The sequence below is a fragment of the Dendropsophus ebraccatus genome, chromosome 4, assembly GCF_027789765.1.
Source record: "Dendropsophus ebraccatus isolate aDenEbr1 chromosome 4, aDenEbr1.pat, whole genome shotgun sequence".
In the NCBI taxonomy this organism is placed as follows: Eukaryota; Metazoa; Chordata; class Amphibia; order Anura; family Hylidae; genus Dendropsophus; species Dendropsophus ebraccatus.
The window spans coordinates 84,447,448-84,463,699 of NC_091457.1; the positions used below are offsets into that span (position 1 = coordinate 84,447,448).

The 16,252-nt window shown below is 41.5% G+C and overlaps 1 protein-coding gene and 1 long non-coding RNA gene across 3 annotated transcripts in view; both read left to right on the top strand.

Moving 5' to 3' along the window:
• The first annotated feature begins 349 nt into the window (after positions 1-349).
• The window catches only part of SLC7A10 (solute carrier family 7 member 10), a 119,778-nt gene continuing 103,875 nt past the window's right edge, over positions 350-16,252 (top strand). For both annotated transcript variants that reach the window (XM_069968558.1, XM_069968559.1), the window contains exon 1: positions 350-465. In XM_069968558.1, the coding sequence (XP_069824659.1) occupies positions 426-465 (40 nt within the window). In that variant the 5' untranslated portion in view covers positions 350-425. The remainder of the gene's footprint in view (positions 466-16,252) is intronic.
• LOC138789762 (uncharacterized) lies at positions 2,873-5,274 on the top strand. The gene is made up of 2 exons (XR_011362790.1): positions 2,873-2,979; positions 5,136-5,274. It is a non-coding gene; the product is annotated as an uncharacterized lncRNA (long non-coding RNA).

Below are 16,252 nucleotides of genomic sequence, written 5' to 3' on the forward strand. Positions count from 1 at the left end.
TACTACATTATCTGTACTCAGGGATATCACTGTGTTATATGTGCTGTTACATAGGACTGCAGGGGACATCTACATTATCTGTACTCAGGGATATCACTGTGTTATATGTGCTGTCAGGGCCGGCGTTAGGGGGGGGCAAGCAGGGCAAATGCCCAGGGCCCCCATCCCCCATGGGCCCCCTACCGCAGTTCCAGTGGAGAGGAGAGCACAGACAGGGTCCTCCAGCGTCTGGCAGTGATCCCTGGCTGCTGCTATCACGGGTCACGCAGAGGCTGCAGGACGCTGGGCTCCGTGTGTGTAGCTCCCCCTCCCCCTCCCTCCAGCTCCTCTCTGCGCGTGACTTCCTCCTCTGGTGTGGAGCTGTCGGGACGATGGAGGAGAGGGCTGCCGGGTGAGGATGACAGCCTGCTGCTGCTGCAAGGAGCATGAGGGGGATTCACCACTACACCCAGCATGCTAGAGGGAGTAAGTATTCTGTACATGTAGTGTAATGTGTATGAATGTAGGTGTATAATGCATGAATGCAGTGTGTGTTACATGTCCTGTGTATAGTGTGTGGACTGGATGGTTTGTATCTGTATAATGTGTTTTCATGGGTGTGTGAGTGTGTGTGTGTGTGTGTATATATATATATATATATATATATATATATAAAATGGTGTGTGTGTATAAGCACTGCTGACTCCAAGTGTTGAGGTGAATAGACTGTATATAGGAGCTGCAGCCATTCTCCGGCCTCATCAGTCCTATGTATACGCTGCAGCTCCTATGTATAGTGTATGATGACATCACTAAGGCAATACGGTGTATTTTATTGAGAAAAAAATAAGGTGGTATTTAGTCTTTAGGTGGTGGTCACTGTATGGTGGTAATATTGGTCTGTATATAGTGTCATTATGCAGTGGTCACTCTTTGGCATTAATATTGGTCTGTATATAGCGTATATATATACACTCATTACTGCCATAGATTGACTACCACATAATGACACTATATACAGACCAATATTACCGCCATACAGTGACCACCACATAATGACTCTATATACACACTATATACAGACCAATAGTACAACCATAGAGTGATCGCCACATAATATTGGTCTGTATATAGTGTGTATATAGAGTCATTATACAGGGGTCAGTCTATGGCAGTAATTTTGGTCTGTATATAGAGTCATTATGCAGTGGTCACTCTATGGCGGTAATATTGGTCTGTATATAGTGTCATTATGCAGTGGTCACTCTTTGGCATTAATATTGGTCTGTATATAGCGTATATATAGAGTCATTATTGCCATAGATTGACTACCACATAATGACACTATATACAGTACAGCCACAGTACAGTATATATAGTACAGCCATAGAGTGATCGCCACATAATATTGGTCTGCATACAGTGTATATAGAGTCATTATACAGGGGTCAGTCTATGGCAGTAATATTGGTCTGTATATAGAGTCATTATGCAGTGGTCACTCTATGGCGGTAATATTGGTCTGTATATAGAGTGTATATAAAGTCATTATACAGGGGTCAGCCTATGGCAATAATATTGGTCTGTATATAGCGTATATAGCGTAGAGTCATTACTGCCATAGATTGACTGCCACATAATGACTCTATATATACACTATATACACCAATAGTACAGCCATAGGGTGACAGCCACATAATATTGGTCTGTATACAGTGTATATACAGTCATTTATTATACAGTGGTCAGTCTATAGCGGTAATATTGGTCTGTATATAGTGTATATAGAGTCATTATGCGGTGGTCACTCTATGGCGGTAATATTGGTCTGTATATAGTGTATATAGAGTCATTATGGGGCGGTCACTTTTATGGTGGTAATATTGGCCTATATATAGTGTGTTTTCTTCAATAACGGTATGGAGGTAATATTTGGTCCTGATTATAGTGATTTTTTTTAATTTATTTTTTTAAAGCAATTCATATAAATAGTTCTTGTATTTACACCACTAGCGGCAGTCCTGACATTTAGCGGCAGTCCTGGCATGTAGGGGCAGTCCTGGCATTCCTGGCATTTAGCGGCAGTCCTGGCATGTAGTGGCAGTCCCAGAATGTAGCGGCGGTCCTGACATGTAGGGGCAGTCCCAGAATGTAGCGGCGGTCCTGACATGTAGCGGTAGTCCTGACATGTAGCGGCATGTAAACTTCTAAACTGAGTAAGGGCCCTAATACATGGAGCGAAAATTGTCCGAATCAGGACGCTATCGCTCTGTGAGGACACTGGGGAACATGATCAGGTAGTATATATCACAGACAAGGCCAGAGGACACCGGGGAACGTGATCAGGTAGTATATATATATCTTTATTGTTTACTATATACAGCAAGGATTGCACACACATCACTAATGATATACTGTATATATACACATAGGGGGAGATTTATCAAACATAGTGTAAAGTGAAACTGGCTCCGTTGCCCCTAGCAACTTATCAGATTCCACCTTTCATTACTCAGATTCTAAGTAGGTGGAATCTGATTGGTTGCTAGGGGCAACTGAGCCAATTCTTCTTTACACCAGTTTGATAAATCTCCTCCATAGTTTTTGCTGTAGTAGGCTCTCTAAGCGAGCTCCATTGTACCAGATTGGCGCTCACTTCTGCAGAATATCAGGCCGTGTAATACGGCCTTAAAACTGTCCGTATGCTTCCAATAACTGCTGGCTGAACAATCCTTCAGCTGACAATTATCTCTCCCATCTGGTCCCGTCCTCCCCATACATAGAAATTTGGCACATCTGAGTTTTCCTGTGTTTTCTATGAGAGGGTAAAGCCATAGCCATACAGATCTGATGGCGGCTTATCTCTCTTAGAACAAAGAGGTTGGGCATTGATTTTCCATCAAGCTTGATCCCCTATGTCCACTGGTATCATCTGTCAGAGGACTGTCCAGAGAGCCCCATACACCTTACACTGATGGCCGAACCCACCAGGAGCAACAGGTACCACCAACAAAAGAGTAAAATGTATGGGGACCTTAAATTGTTGCTAAAATATTTCAGCATTTGGGGCCCCACCTTTAACTTTGCCCAGGGCCACATCTAGTCTAAAACCGGCCCTGTGTGCTGTTACATAGGACTGCAGGGGACATCTACTACATTATCTGTACTCAGAGATATCACTGTGTTATCTTTGGTGTTACATAGGACTGCAGGGGACATCTACTACATTATCTGTACTCAGAGGGATATCGCTGTGTTATCTGTGGTGTTACATAGGACTGCAGGTGACATCTACATTATCTGTACTCAGAGATATCACTATGTTATCTGTGCTGTTACATAGGACTGCAGGTGACATCTACATTATCTGTACTCAGAGATATCACTGTGTTATCTGTGGTGTTACATAGGACTGCAGGTGACTACTACATTATCTGTACTCAGAGATATCACTGCATTATCTGTAGTGTTACATAGGACTGCAGGTGACAGCTACTACGTTATCTGTACTTAGAGATATCACTGTGTTATCTATGGTGTTTCATAGGACTGCAGGTTACATCTACTGCATTATGTGTACTCAGATACCACTGTGTTATCTGTGGTGTTACATAGGACTGCAGGTGATTACTACATTATCTGTACTCAGAGGGATATCACTGTGTTATCTGTGGTGTTACATAGGACTGCAGGTGACATCTGGTGACTTATCCAGGTTGCAGAAGTTCAAACTTCATCGTGTCCTGCTGACAGTTTGTTATGTGAGTTGTAGTTTTGCAGCATGTGGCTCTTCAGGTTGCAGCACTACAACCCCCATTGTTTCCAACTGGCAGTTCATGATGAGAGTTGTAGTTTTTCAGCTGGAGAGTCAAAGATTGGAATACAATGATTAGACAATGACACAGTACAGTCCATTAATTATAGGGGGCAGTAGTGCAGTACATGAGGTGGAGGCAGTGACAGTGCATTAGAACATGGTGGCACATTAGAGTAATTGGATACATATGACTTTGCCTGATCGGGTGAGATGGGGGGGCCCCTAGCTAGCATTTTGCACCAGGGCCCATCAGCCTTTAGCTACGCCCCTTCCCATCACATTTTGGTGCCAAATTGACAGCCCTAAAAAAAACGAGTGGAAATTGATGTGTAGTGCCGATTTTACATCCACATCAGTCCACAATAAATCTACACCTGTTATAGATTTTCTGGTGACAGAAACTGAGATTTTAAATACATTACCATTTTTTTTATCTTGAAGCATTCACACTCTGCAATGCCAGGTCTACAAAAACTAGTACCAAAATCTGCACAATTTGGTGCTTATTTCCTGTTGCAAATTGAAATGCCAAAATATTGCAGATTGGGGAAAGTACCCAGGGCCAGCATCAGAGTCATTTGCCAACATTTTACTCCATCCGCTTTCTCCCTTTTCTCCCTTTTTACTATTAAATTTAATGGACTTTTCAATTAAAGACACACCCAAAGGGCAATTTGTCCACCCAAACTAGAATAATGTACCAGCAGCTGTTATTGCACTGATGGGCGGCCAATCCTCAAAATAACTGACGTCATTTTAAAAATTATAAACGGTCAAGAAAAAACATTTGTGTGAGCATAGCCTAAAGGCCCTATTCCACTGAACGAATGTCGTTCGTATTCGGCCGATATCGGCCGCTACGAACGATAATCGTCCCGTGGAATAGAGTGCAACGATCAGCCGACATCGTTCATGTCGGCTGATCGTTGCAGTCGCTTGGTGGAATAGGGGTATAAGGGTGCCTTTACACAGAGAGATTTATCTGACAGATCATTGAAGCCAAAGCCAGGAACAGACTCAAAATAGAGAACAGGGCATGAAGGAAAAACTGAGATTTCTCCTCTTTTCAAATCCATTCCTGGCTTTGGCTTCAAAAATCTCCCAGATGGATCTCTCTGTGTAAACCCTTAGTAACTGTAGCAAAATGCACACATATAGCATTGGGGTCATTACAACCACTGCTAGGTGTGAAGCCTTTACAGGGAAATTTGGCCTTTATGTAAAAAATCTGTACACACTGTGGCCATCATCTTTCATTTTAACTTAATAGAAAAATCGATTATGATTTTAATGCCTATTTAAGCTTTTGAGTTTTCATTTTATAAATTTTCATTTGCAGTTAAAGAAAAGAAAGCTCGCAGCCCATCACTATGCATATTTGATCGAAAAAGGCAACGTAAAACAATATACATTTGATCGTACAAAATGAAGCCGCAGATTTCAAAGGGACAACAAACTTCAATAAACTTCAAAAGCTGCCTGGTCTTTTTGAAGCTTTTCAAACACAAGTGTTAACTATTTTTACTTATCATGTAAATCCACAAACTAATAGAAAGGAACAATGCTGCCACCTAGTGTCCAATGTATTTAGTGCAGGTAGAACTTAGAATTGAATCACCTAACAGGAAAGAATATGAATGGGTAACTTATTCATAGTTTACCTGTTCTGTATACAAGGCAATTATGGAGCAGAATGAGTAACAGACCTTCTTAGGTGGCATGCACACGTTTATAATAAACGGATCTTGAGCTGACTGTATACCATGGACTGCACGCTTGACCTCTTATGGAACTTTCAGCATCATAAATTATTATGATGCCTGGAGCTCTGAAACCGTTAAAGCTCCATGTTCCATGTTGACACAGCCATGTCAGTTCAGCAGTACAGAACTTTAGCTGTTTTGGAGCTCTCTGCATCATAATAAATTATGATGCCAAGAATTCCATAAGAGGTCAAGAGAAAAGTCACGGATATGTGCATGCCGCCTTATACTGATAGGATTAGTAAACATTTATCTTAATCATATCATACAGTAAAGCTAAGGCCCACACTTGCAATTTGTTTTTATCCAATAGATCCAATGCATGACTGATGCTACCAAATAATTTACAGTGTTTTGACAGGTAAAACACCAAAGTAGGAAGGAGTCTGCAGTTGATTTTCTGTACTGAGTCTTCAATGTAGATGTGAACAATGGATGACCCACTTATAGCATTTATCACCTAGCCACAGTGTAGAAATAAATGTATGACCACTAAGGGTCCAGCCACCGGAGAGCAAGAGAACAGTGGTCTACAAGTGCCCTTAGTGAATGGAGCAGCAGCACACTTGTGAGATCATTTTTCCACTTAGGTTCTACAGGGCTGACAGCAATAGTGGAGCACTGTACTATTTCCATCAGTCCTACTGACTGTGACTATAAGTGGGTACCTCATTCAAGACCTTTTTTTTATCTTCAGCAGACATAAAGAACATTTCTCATTGGTACAACCATGAATGGATAGCCCATTGATTTGAAAAGTAATATTTATTTTCACACTAGAGGTTGTTCAACAGATTACAACTGATCACCCAGAGACCCTTTAAACAAAACTGATTGTCCAAACTATCCAATACATTTAAAGAAATGTGTGTTATAAATTAATATTGTCCAGATAAAGTTGGCTGTAAAGGGCTAAATATATAGGTAGTAAGATCCAATTAAAGTAATGTGCATTGGGATACCTATTGTACCAATTGTCCAGCTAACAGACGGATTGACAAAAACATTGTGAGGGGAGATTGATCATTTCACTTGCAATCAGCACTACCAAGACACTATTGGAACTGTTCTCTACCAGATAACATTAGCCATGTATAATTTTTTAGGCACCACACTGTTAACAGGGCACAGTATAATTGTCTCAAAATTCTTAGGCCCCAGTGCAAAATTTTTAACAGGACCCCCTCCTACTGTGTACCTTTTGCTGTGTAGAGAGCCTTTGCCACAGAGGGGCCTTTGGTTGACTGCTACTGCACCACCTACAGCTACAAACCTGGATGCTTACAAACTTTAGCTAATGGATACTAGGGATGAATGCAACTGGAGCACGCTCGAGTCTGATCATTAAAAATGAGCGAATTCGCTGAAGTTTGGGTTCGTCCGATTCCCGCTGTCTGCAGTCTCCGTGAACAGGGTGGATACAGCCTGAGGACCGTCTGGAAAACTGGGATACAGACATTAGCATATTCTGTATCCTAGTTTTCCAGGCGGTCCTTAGGCTGTATTCACTCTGTTCACTGAGGCTGCAGACAGCGGGAATCAGAAGCCGATAGTTCGAGTTCATACGAACCCGAACTTCGGCAAATTCGCTCATCTCTACTGATCATTCATCAGTGGAATACTGGTGGCTGCAGAAGTTGGATACAGCCCTAGGAAGTCCAGGAAAACATGGATGCAGCCCATGGCCTTCAGTCTCAAATATTCAAATGCTGAATGACTCAACCATGCTCAAGTTGCACTTATTTCTAGTGGATATTCATTTTATTTTCTGTCACAACTAGATCTGTGTTACTCCAAAAGACCTAATTGTATTATGGAATAATAGCCCAATTTGAATAGGGCCCTAGGAATAAAGGGTGCCATGTTTATTACTCCTGTCTGTACACGTTTCCCCTTAACTTACATTAAAGCAGCAGGAATTTTAAGCAGCAAAGTGAAAAAAACAGCCTTCTTCCAATTACCAAACACATGTCACCCCCATTCTGATATTTAGAATCGCTACAAGAAAAGTATAATAATGGCATTTCGGCAATTTTAAATCAAATGTCTGTTTTTTATAGGACGATGGAGGTGCTGGTAATAGACACAAGTATATTTCAAAAGCCTTTCTACAAAACGTGGATGTACAAAATGATCTATGATGACCATAAACCTATAATATTTTATGGAGGTTATAAAATACTGATGGAATCCTGCGAGACGGTGAACAATCTGAGATGTGTTTAAATAATGACACCGTGTCATCTGTTCTGCTATAACTATTTTGGATGAAGCCTTAATTGGAGCCATCGCTTCTGATGATAGTGTAGCTTAGACATCTGCAATGAGATTTTTGCATCTTAAGGCACACATTCCCCGTCATTTTGTTTTTCCGCATTCATGCTATCCGCCTTTCACACTTGGCAACAAAGCAGAAAATGACTCATTACTAAATAGATGTTATTTCAGACCATCACTTCAGACCATTCAGGGACAGACAACGCTCCTGAGATTAAAAACCCATTAAATTTTAGTTTACAACATGACATATAGCAAATGGAGGATTCAAAAATGACGCATTTTTATAAGTTATTGTCTACATTTACCTACTTCTAAGAAAGGACTTCAGGGTCTCCTGTGAGTTTGTATCTATAGCCACCCCACTGGACATACCCCATAATTTCTACTCCAATCCCACATAATAGTGATCACTACATTGCACCCATTAAAAGTAGCCACAGCACCCTGATAGTACAGTCACAGGGCCCCTATAAGAACAACACAACTACCTTCATACCAGTCACAACTACAGCACCCCTATTATTGGGCATACATGGTGTCTTTACAGTGCCTTTGTAACAGGAACCTTCACATTGCCTTCAAAGACCCCTGCAATGCACAGATATATGCAGGGCTGTGCACTGCAACAAGATACTGCAATCTGCCACCTAAGGCATAATGCTCCTCTCACCTCACGGCAGATGCAGCCCTGCCTGGATAATAGACACAGCTACTCCATAACAGTAACCGGCATGAAGAAACTCATAGTTATGTGTTTTGCTGACTATTGTGACACCCACCTGCCCTATGAATGGTAAAGTGAATGTGTCACCTAGATTTTCTTTTAGTGATTAGAGTCAGATACTAAAACATGATATTTTTTGAAAAGATCATACCACAGAGAGCTGCTATTGTCTCATATACCTACTAGTGTCACATGTTGCTGCAATGCTGTACAGTTCACTTTACAGCAGCTTTCTCTTATCACCAGACAGAACAGGAAGTCTCAGTTTAGTTTTATTCCCAGTGAATCGAAAAATTCAAGATATTTTATAATTTAGATAGCAAAATAGAAAATTGGAAAAATCACCAAAGATTCTTTAACCCTTAAGAGGACCGGGCCAATTTAAATTTTTGGTTTTCGTTTTTCCCTCCTTGTGTTTAAAAGGCCATAACACTTGCATTTTTACACCTACAGACCCACATGAGCCCTTATTTTTTGAGCCACTAATTGTACTTTGCAATGACAGGCTGAATTTTTTCATAAAACACACTGTGAAACCAGAAAAAAATTCAATGTGTGGTGAAATTAAAAAAAAAAAACGCATTTCTTTTATTTGGGGTTTTTTCGTTTTTACGCTGTTCGCCCTGGGGTAAAATTTACTTGTTATATATGTTCCTCAAGTTGTTACGATTACAACAATATGTTACATGTATAACTTTTATTGTATCTAATGGCCTGTAAAAAATTCAAACCATTGTCAACAAATATATGTTCCTTAAAATCGCTCCATTCCCATGCTTATAGCGCTTTTATCCTTTGGTCTATGGGGCTGTCTGAGGTGTCATTTTTTGCACCATGATGTTTTATTTCTATTAGTAGCTTGATTGCGCATATGCAACTTTTTGATCGCATTTTATTACAATTTTTCTGGACTTCACCAAAAATGCGCAACTTTGCACTTTGGGATTTTTTTGCGCTTGCGCCACTTACCGCACGAGATCAGGAATGTGATTATTTAATAGTTTGGGCAATTACGCACGCGGCGATACCAAACATGTTTATTTATTTATTTTTATTTATAACATGGGAAAAGGGGGGTGATTCAGACTTTTATTAGGGGAGGGGGCTTTTTATTGATAATAACACTTTTTTATTTTTTTAAACTTATAAACTTATATAAGTACACTGATCTCTCATTGAGATCTATGCTGCATAGATATTCAGCATAGATCGATGAGATAGGCACATTGATTGCTTCCGGCTGCTGCAGCCGGAAGCAATCGAGTGCCGATCCGAGATCAGCGCCATTACGGCTGAGCCCCAGCAGAGAAGGATGTGTGGATCACCCCACCCCACTAGACACCAGGGAACGGCTGCATCAAGTAATCGGATGCAGCTGTCAACTTTGACAGCTGCATCCGATTTCTTTGTTAGCAGGCACGGCGATCGGACCGTGCCCGCTAATAGCCGCGGTCCCGGGCTACGAGCGGCACCCGGGACTGTGGAGGTTCAGAGTGCGACGGCTGCCGCACGGCCCCGCTCTGAACACATGGAGGCGGCCCTGGACGTATGTTTAATATAAGATCTCAATTTAAACAATAGGTAATTTTACTGATGACACATTCCCTTTAAAGGGGAACTCCAGGTAGAGGTTAAAAAAAATAAACTTCTGCAGAAGCATAACGCATAACTTACCTGTCTGTCCCAGTTTTGAAACTACCAAAAACCCATTTGTTTGGGGGGGGGGGGGTTGCTCTGTTTGTGTTTCTGTTATTCCTGGTTTGGCATTTCCCAGAATGCAATGCTTTCCCTCATGTGATCATCACAGCCCCAACCCATTACAATCAGTGAAATTAGTGCAGCACCTGCTTCTGTTCGGTCAGAGATGGTGAATCACTCAGGGGATTGGGTTATCCAGCCAAGCCTCCTCACACAATGTGAGACAGAGGCATGTAAGGTTTGTCTCCTAGGGTGGGATAGCAGCAGGAGACAATGTGAATTGGCACAGAGGCCATTTTTTTCACTTCCTGGATTTCTATCAGCAACCAGTGTGGCAGAACTGTACAGGTACGGTAATACATTATATAGACACATGTATATAACTTTTAATAGAAAACAAGTTTTTCTTATCCAGAGTTCCCCTTTAAGGAGTTTATTTATCCCATCCTGGCTTAAGTGGTCAGTAGATCAATTTACTTTGTACTAGATATATTTTGACCCAAGCAAAAAATTGGCTGAGCATCTCACATTCAATAACTTAGCCACACTGAGCATAGATTTTTCATTGTGAAACTTACAATGAAGTATAGGTGGAAGTATATAATATGATCCAGTCTCAAAAACCAAAATGTTAAAATAGGACATTACATTTATGCCAGTTCAGGCTGTTCACCCCTTGACTAGTGTAGATGTGTAGATCATGGCAGACCTCATTATAGCTAATCTTTGGACTATAGTTATAAAAGCCTGATAGAACTGGTTAGGTGCCAAATTTGGTCTGCAATAAGTCCCCCAATGACCAGTGGTTTGAAATCTCAGGAAATGCATGTATTGTTCATATGTATTAAAATGTAATCTTTTATTCCACTATTCAGGTAGCGGTACAGATCCATGTAGGACTAAAGTAGTTGTTGCTAGAGTTGAGCAAACCTAGCGGTGGCTGCTGATGATGGATAGTCCTAGGGGTGCACTCACACTAAATAATAAGTAAGGAATTGAAGAGGAAAGTTTTCTGCTTGAAATTCTTTGCCTATTCAGTTCTGGCAGAATTTGAGCAGAATTTTAGCCCCCCCATTGACTTCTATAGGATTCCTTTAGCAGAAACCGTCCAATAAATTGACATGACAATCCTTTGGGTGAAAAGCGGATCTGCGGCAGAAAAGTCTGCTCGGAAATTCTGCAGTGTGAACAACAGAGCAGAAATTCCATTGAACAAAATGGGACATTGCTCTGTTCATATTTTACACGGGCGACAGAATCTGCTTCGGATTATCTGCCCCTGTTCCGTAGTGTGAACCCACCCTAAGGCTTCCTTGAAAATATGCATATGGCCTACAGTTGTATCCATGTTTTCCAAGCAAACTTGGGGCTGCATCCAACTTCAGCAGTCACCGCTTATCAAATGCCGCATGCTCTAGTTCAAAGTTCGCGCAAGTCTACTTGTTACATATAAAGAATAAGGAAAGACACCAAGGGGGAGATTTATCAAACTGGTGTAAAGTAGATTTGTCTAAGTTGCCCCTATCAACCAATTAGATCCCACTTTTCATTTTTCAAAGAATCTGTGAGGAATGAAAGGTGGAATCTCATTGGTTGCTAGGGGCAACTAAGACAATTCTACTTTACACCAGTTTGATAAATCTCCCCCCAAGTGTTCCAACTGTCTTGACTTCATGTTCAGTTTGACGTTAGCTAAGAGTTTGGGGGGGAAAAAATAATTTTTGTATGGTTTTCAGCAAGCACATGGCACCTTTAACTTTGCCTGCCGTCTTTTTCCTCTATAGAGAATGCTATGTGCATTCCTGAAAGAAAGTCGATTATTTTAATTTACTGCTGAAATGCTGGTTCCTCCCTGCTAGATAGTTCATAAAAGAAGGAAATCAGATTTCACATCCTATATAATCAGGTTTTATCTCCTAAAGTCGCAGTGTCCTTTCTTTTCATCTTTTTGTTCCTGATAGATTTGAGAACCTGCTCCGGCTCTGCAGAAAGTTTTATCGTTTTATAATCTTGTTGCTTTTCTTCTCTTGCAAGGATTATAAATTCCCCAGAGACTTTACAGTGATTCCTTATTACCTGTTCTCTTAATCTAAGCGTTCACGTCTTCTCTAGGACCTCTGTAATAACTCAGGATTTCATCTATTTTCTACAAATTTACATGTCATGTCCATTATACTCAATGAAAGAGGTCTTTTTTTTTCCTTTGTCAGACTATTATATGAGTGCAAATAAACCTCTAGTGGAGAAAATAAAAAAAAATACAATTTCAATGGAAGCATAGTATATCAAAGCAAACTATACTAATACATATGTGCAGTTCGATTCCAAACATACAGGGGACATTAAAATGTTACATTTTATTTTCCAATTGCTTATCAGTGTGACAAAGCATTAAATACAAACTGGGGCTATGTTCCCACCCAGTATGTTTGCTCAGTATTTTACAACCAAAACCAGGAGTAGATTAAAAACACAGAAAGGGTATGTTCACACACTGTTGAAATATAGTGGATGGCTGTCATTTAATGGCAAATAACAGCAATTATTTGCTGTTAAATGGCGGCCACTCACTTAAAGGGGTAGTGCGGCACTAAGAAATTATTCACAGAATAACACACATTACAAAGTTATACAACTTTGTAATGTATGTTTTGTTTGTGAATTGCCCCCTTCCCGTGTCCCACCACCCCGTCCGTGTACCCGAAAGTGTTGGTGCATTATACATTACCTGATCCGTGTCGTGCATGTCCGCCATCTTCTGCCAAACGTCATCTTCAGCCGATCAGCTCCGACCGTCCCTAGTGCCAGCCGCCTTCTGCAGCGTCATCAGATGCTCAGTAGCGATTGGCTGAGCATAATTGTGTTCAGCCAATCACGGCTGAGCACAGTTATGACGCGACAGAGGGGGGCCAGCATCAGGGACAGCGGCAGCGATTCGGCCGGCCGAAGATGACGTTTGGCACAAGATGGCGGACATGCGCGACACGGATCAGGTAAAGTATAATGCACCAACACTTCCGGGTACACGTGCGGTGGTGGTGGGACACGGGAAGGGGGCGATTCACAGACATAACATACATTACAAAGTTATATAACTTTGTAATGTGTGTTATTCTGTGAATAATTTCTTAGCGCCGCACTACCCCTTTAATTTCAGTGTGAACATAGCCTTTCTTTGTTTTTAATCTACTCCTGGTTTTGGTTGTAAAATACTGAGCAAAAATACTGTGTGGGAACATTGCCTGAAGCTATTAGTATTGAAGCTAGTATTTCAGTCACTATTTAAAAAAAAAAAAGAGACAAAAAAAAAACAGGAGTGAGTTGACAACACAGAAATGGTGCAAATCTTTCCATTTCTCTCTGTTAGTTCCACTCCTGATTTCAGATACAAATACTGATGAAAATACTGACGGAAATATTGACGAAAATACACATAGCCTGAATCTGCAACCCTCTTAGTCCCAGATTGGTAACATTCCCTATAGCTAAAGGCTCATATGCCCAAGTGCAAATGCTTGGCTTGAATTTATCAAGGTATTTTTAGTGTGTGGTCTATTGCTGAAGTGTGAGTAGTAGTAGTAGTAGTACTAGGGCCCGTAATTTATGGGACGTGTGAATGCACCCTTATGCCGAGTTCACACAACGTAAGACTACAGTACCAGCTGGATGAACTTCATTTCTTTAGCACTGGGATGCTGGCGCATTCATTCCAATTACCCATAGCACACAATGAAAATGCAGCCAAAGCCGCACATTACATTGTCTGTACCGTCAGTTTTGTCCTACACCTATTCAATAAATAGCGGCCACACAAAACTGACATGATAGTTTTTCACACGGCCACAGGGAATCCCGGCCTGCATGTATACAGAGTGTATACACTCCGGCTGTGATTCCATAGACTTCAATGCAATTTATGTTTTCAACGAATCACATTGCAATTTGCAACAACGGCGGTAATTAATTGAAAATATACGTTGTGTGAACTTAGCCTACAGCTTGTTACTGCATGCAAAATTATCAAAAAAGCCTGAACAACTTAAAAAAAAAGTAATTAATCTTAATTACTAACCACACCTCTGTTTCACACTTGGAAATGCACTGCCCCTCCTGTGGAGTCAGTATGTGAGAAATGCAGAAAAGTCACATGTAGAATATGAGCTTTTACAAGATACCAATGGTTGTAAATGCTGCCTACAAGCAGTATGAGCAGCATACATTTTGAGGCTGGGTTCACACACAGTATATTTCAGTCAGTATTGTGGTCCCCCGTTTGTCAACCAAAACCAGGAGTGGATTGAAAACACAGAAAGGCTATGTTCACACAATGTTGAAATTGAGTGGATCGCCCCCATTTAATGGCAAATATTTGTTGTTATTTTAAAAAAAATGGCTGTTATATTGAAATAATGGCAGTTATTTACCATTATATGGCGGCCAACCACTCAATTTCAACATTGTGTGAACATAGCCTTTCTGTGTTTTCAATTCACTCCTGGTTGAGGTTGCAATATGAGGACTACAATACTGACTGAAATATACTGTGTGTGAACCCAGCCTTAGGGTGCGCTCACACGTACAGGATCTGCATGAGATTTGATGGCACAGATATGAAGTTGTAGATTCAAAGCAAAGCAAATCTGGGCCCTACATGAGGTGCTGACAGTGTACTGCAGTTGGTACCTTTTGCAGTTGGTGCCTTTTGATAATTTGCCCATGCAGTGGATTATGCACAATCCTGCTGTAATTAAATGCCAAAGTATTGTTTGTGCCACACTCTAGCACACCTTACCACTCCTCCCTCCTCCCTCTCCTTCAGGAATAATCAATGCTGCCCGGCCTCCTTCTCACTCAGCTGTCAGCCAGTGTTTCTGATTGCAGATCAGTCCTCTGTAGGCAGTTTATCTGTGAAAGAAACACTCACATATAGTTGCATCTCTGAGCCCAAATGTGTTGGAGCTGTGGTCTAGGGGTAACTTACCTGTGTAGAGACCTACCAGCAGTTCATTCTTTGGTTCAAATCCCCTAATGGAAATGAAATATAGGTCTTTACTTTTTTTCTTATTATTGTATCATTTTAAGGCTATGTTCACACAGCAGGGGCGTAGCTAGGATGTATGGGGCCCTATAGCAAAAACTGTTCAGGGCCCCATGGATCCTGTACACTCCCCTTAACCAGTATATATACTCATACAGCCCAACGTAGCCCTCAGAATTATCTAGTTCTTCCGGCTCCCCCATGCACAAGTGACCTCACTCATGCGCCAGGGCTCCAGAGAAACCAAAAACTAGTGGCTGTCTGGGGGGTTGGGATTTGTGATGGCTGGCTGCTGTCTAGGGGAGGGTTGGCTGGGGGTGGTGGGCTATCAGGTATCCTAGGGTTTCGGGGGTCTGTTGCGGCTGACGGGTGTCCAGGAAGTGCGGGTCAGGAGTCTGTCGCAGCAGGCAGGTGTCCATGGGAAGCAGCGGGCCTGATGTGGTTCTGGGGCTGGTGCGGCCAGCGGGTGTCCAGTGGTTGTTGGTCCGGGGGCTGTCCAAGGTCTAGGGGTGCTGGTGTGAGCCCTACCATGCTGGTGTGAGATCTGTAGCAGCTGCATGATCTGCCTCCATTGTTGCTACTCCAGTGATGGGGGGGTTAGTTTTAGCCATTTTATGCCGGCTAATACTAGACCTTGTCTTAGTAATGAATGCCGTCTATCAGACAGCTTCCACTACTAAGCCTTTAATAAAAATAATAAACACACAATACAATTGAGAAAGGTATAAAAAATAACACCCCCACACCACTCGTTGATCTTATTAATAAAAAATAAAAAAAAAACAACGCTGCTCTTCGACATAGTGTAAAAGCTGCACGGCTGAAGTGTCTCAAAGGGTTATTGTGTTTGTGTGTACCAGAATCTGTGGACCAGTAGGATCTTCCCTTTTTTTCTGTCCTATCACCTCTTCTCTCTGCTTTTCTGTTGCACTCTTTTCACCCAACCACAGTGC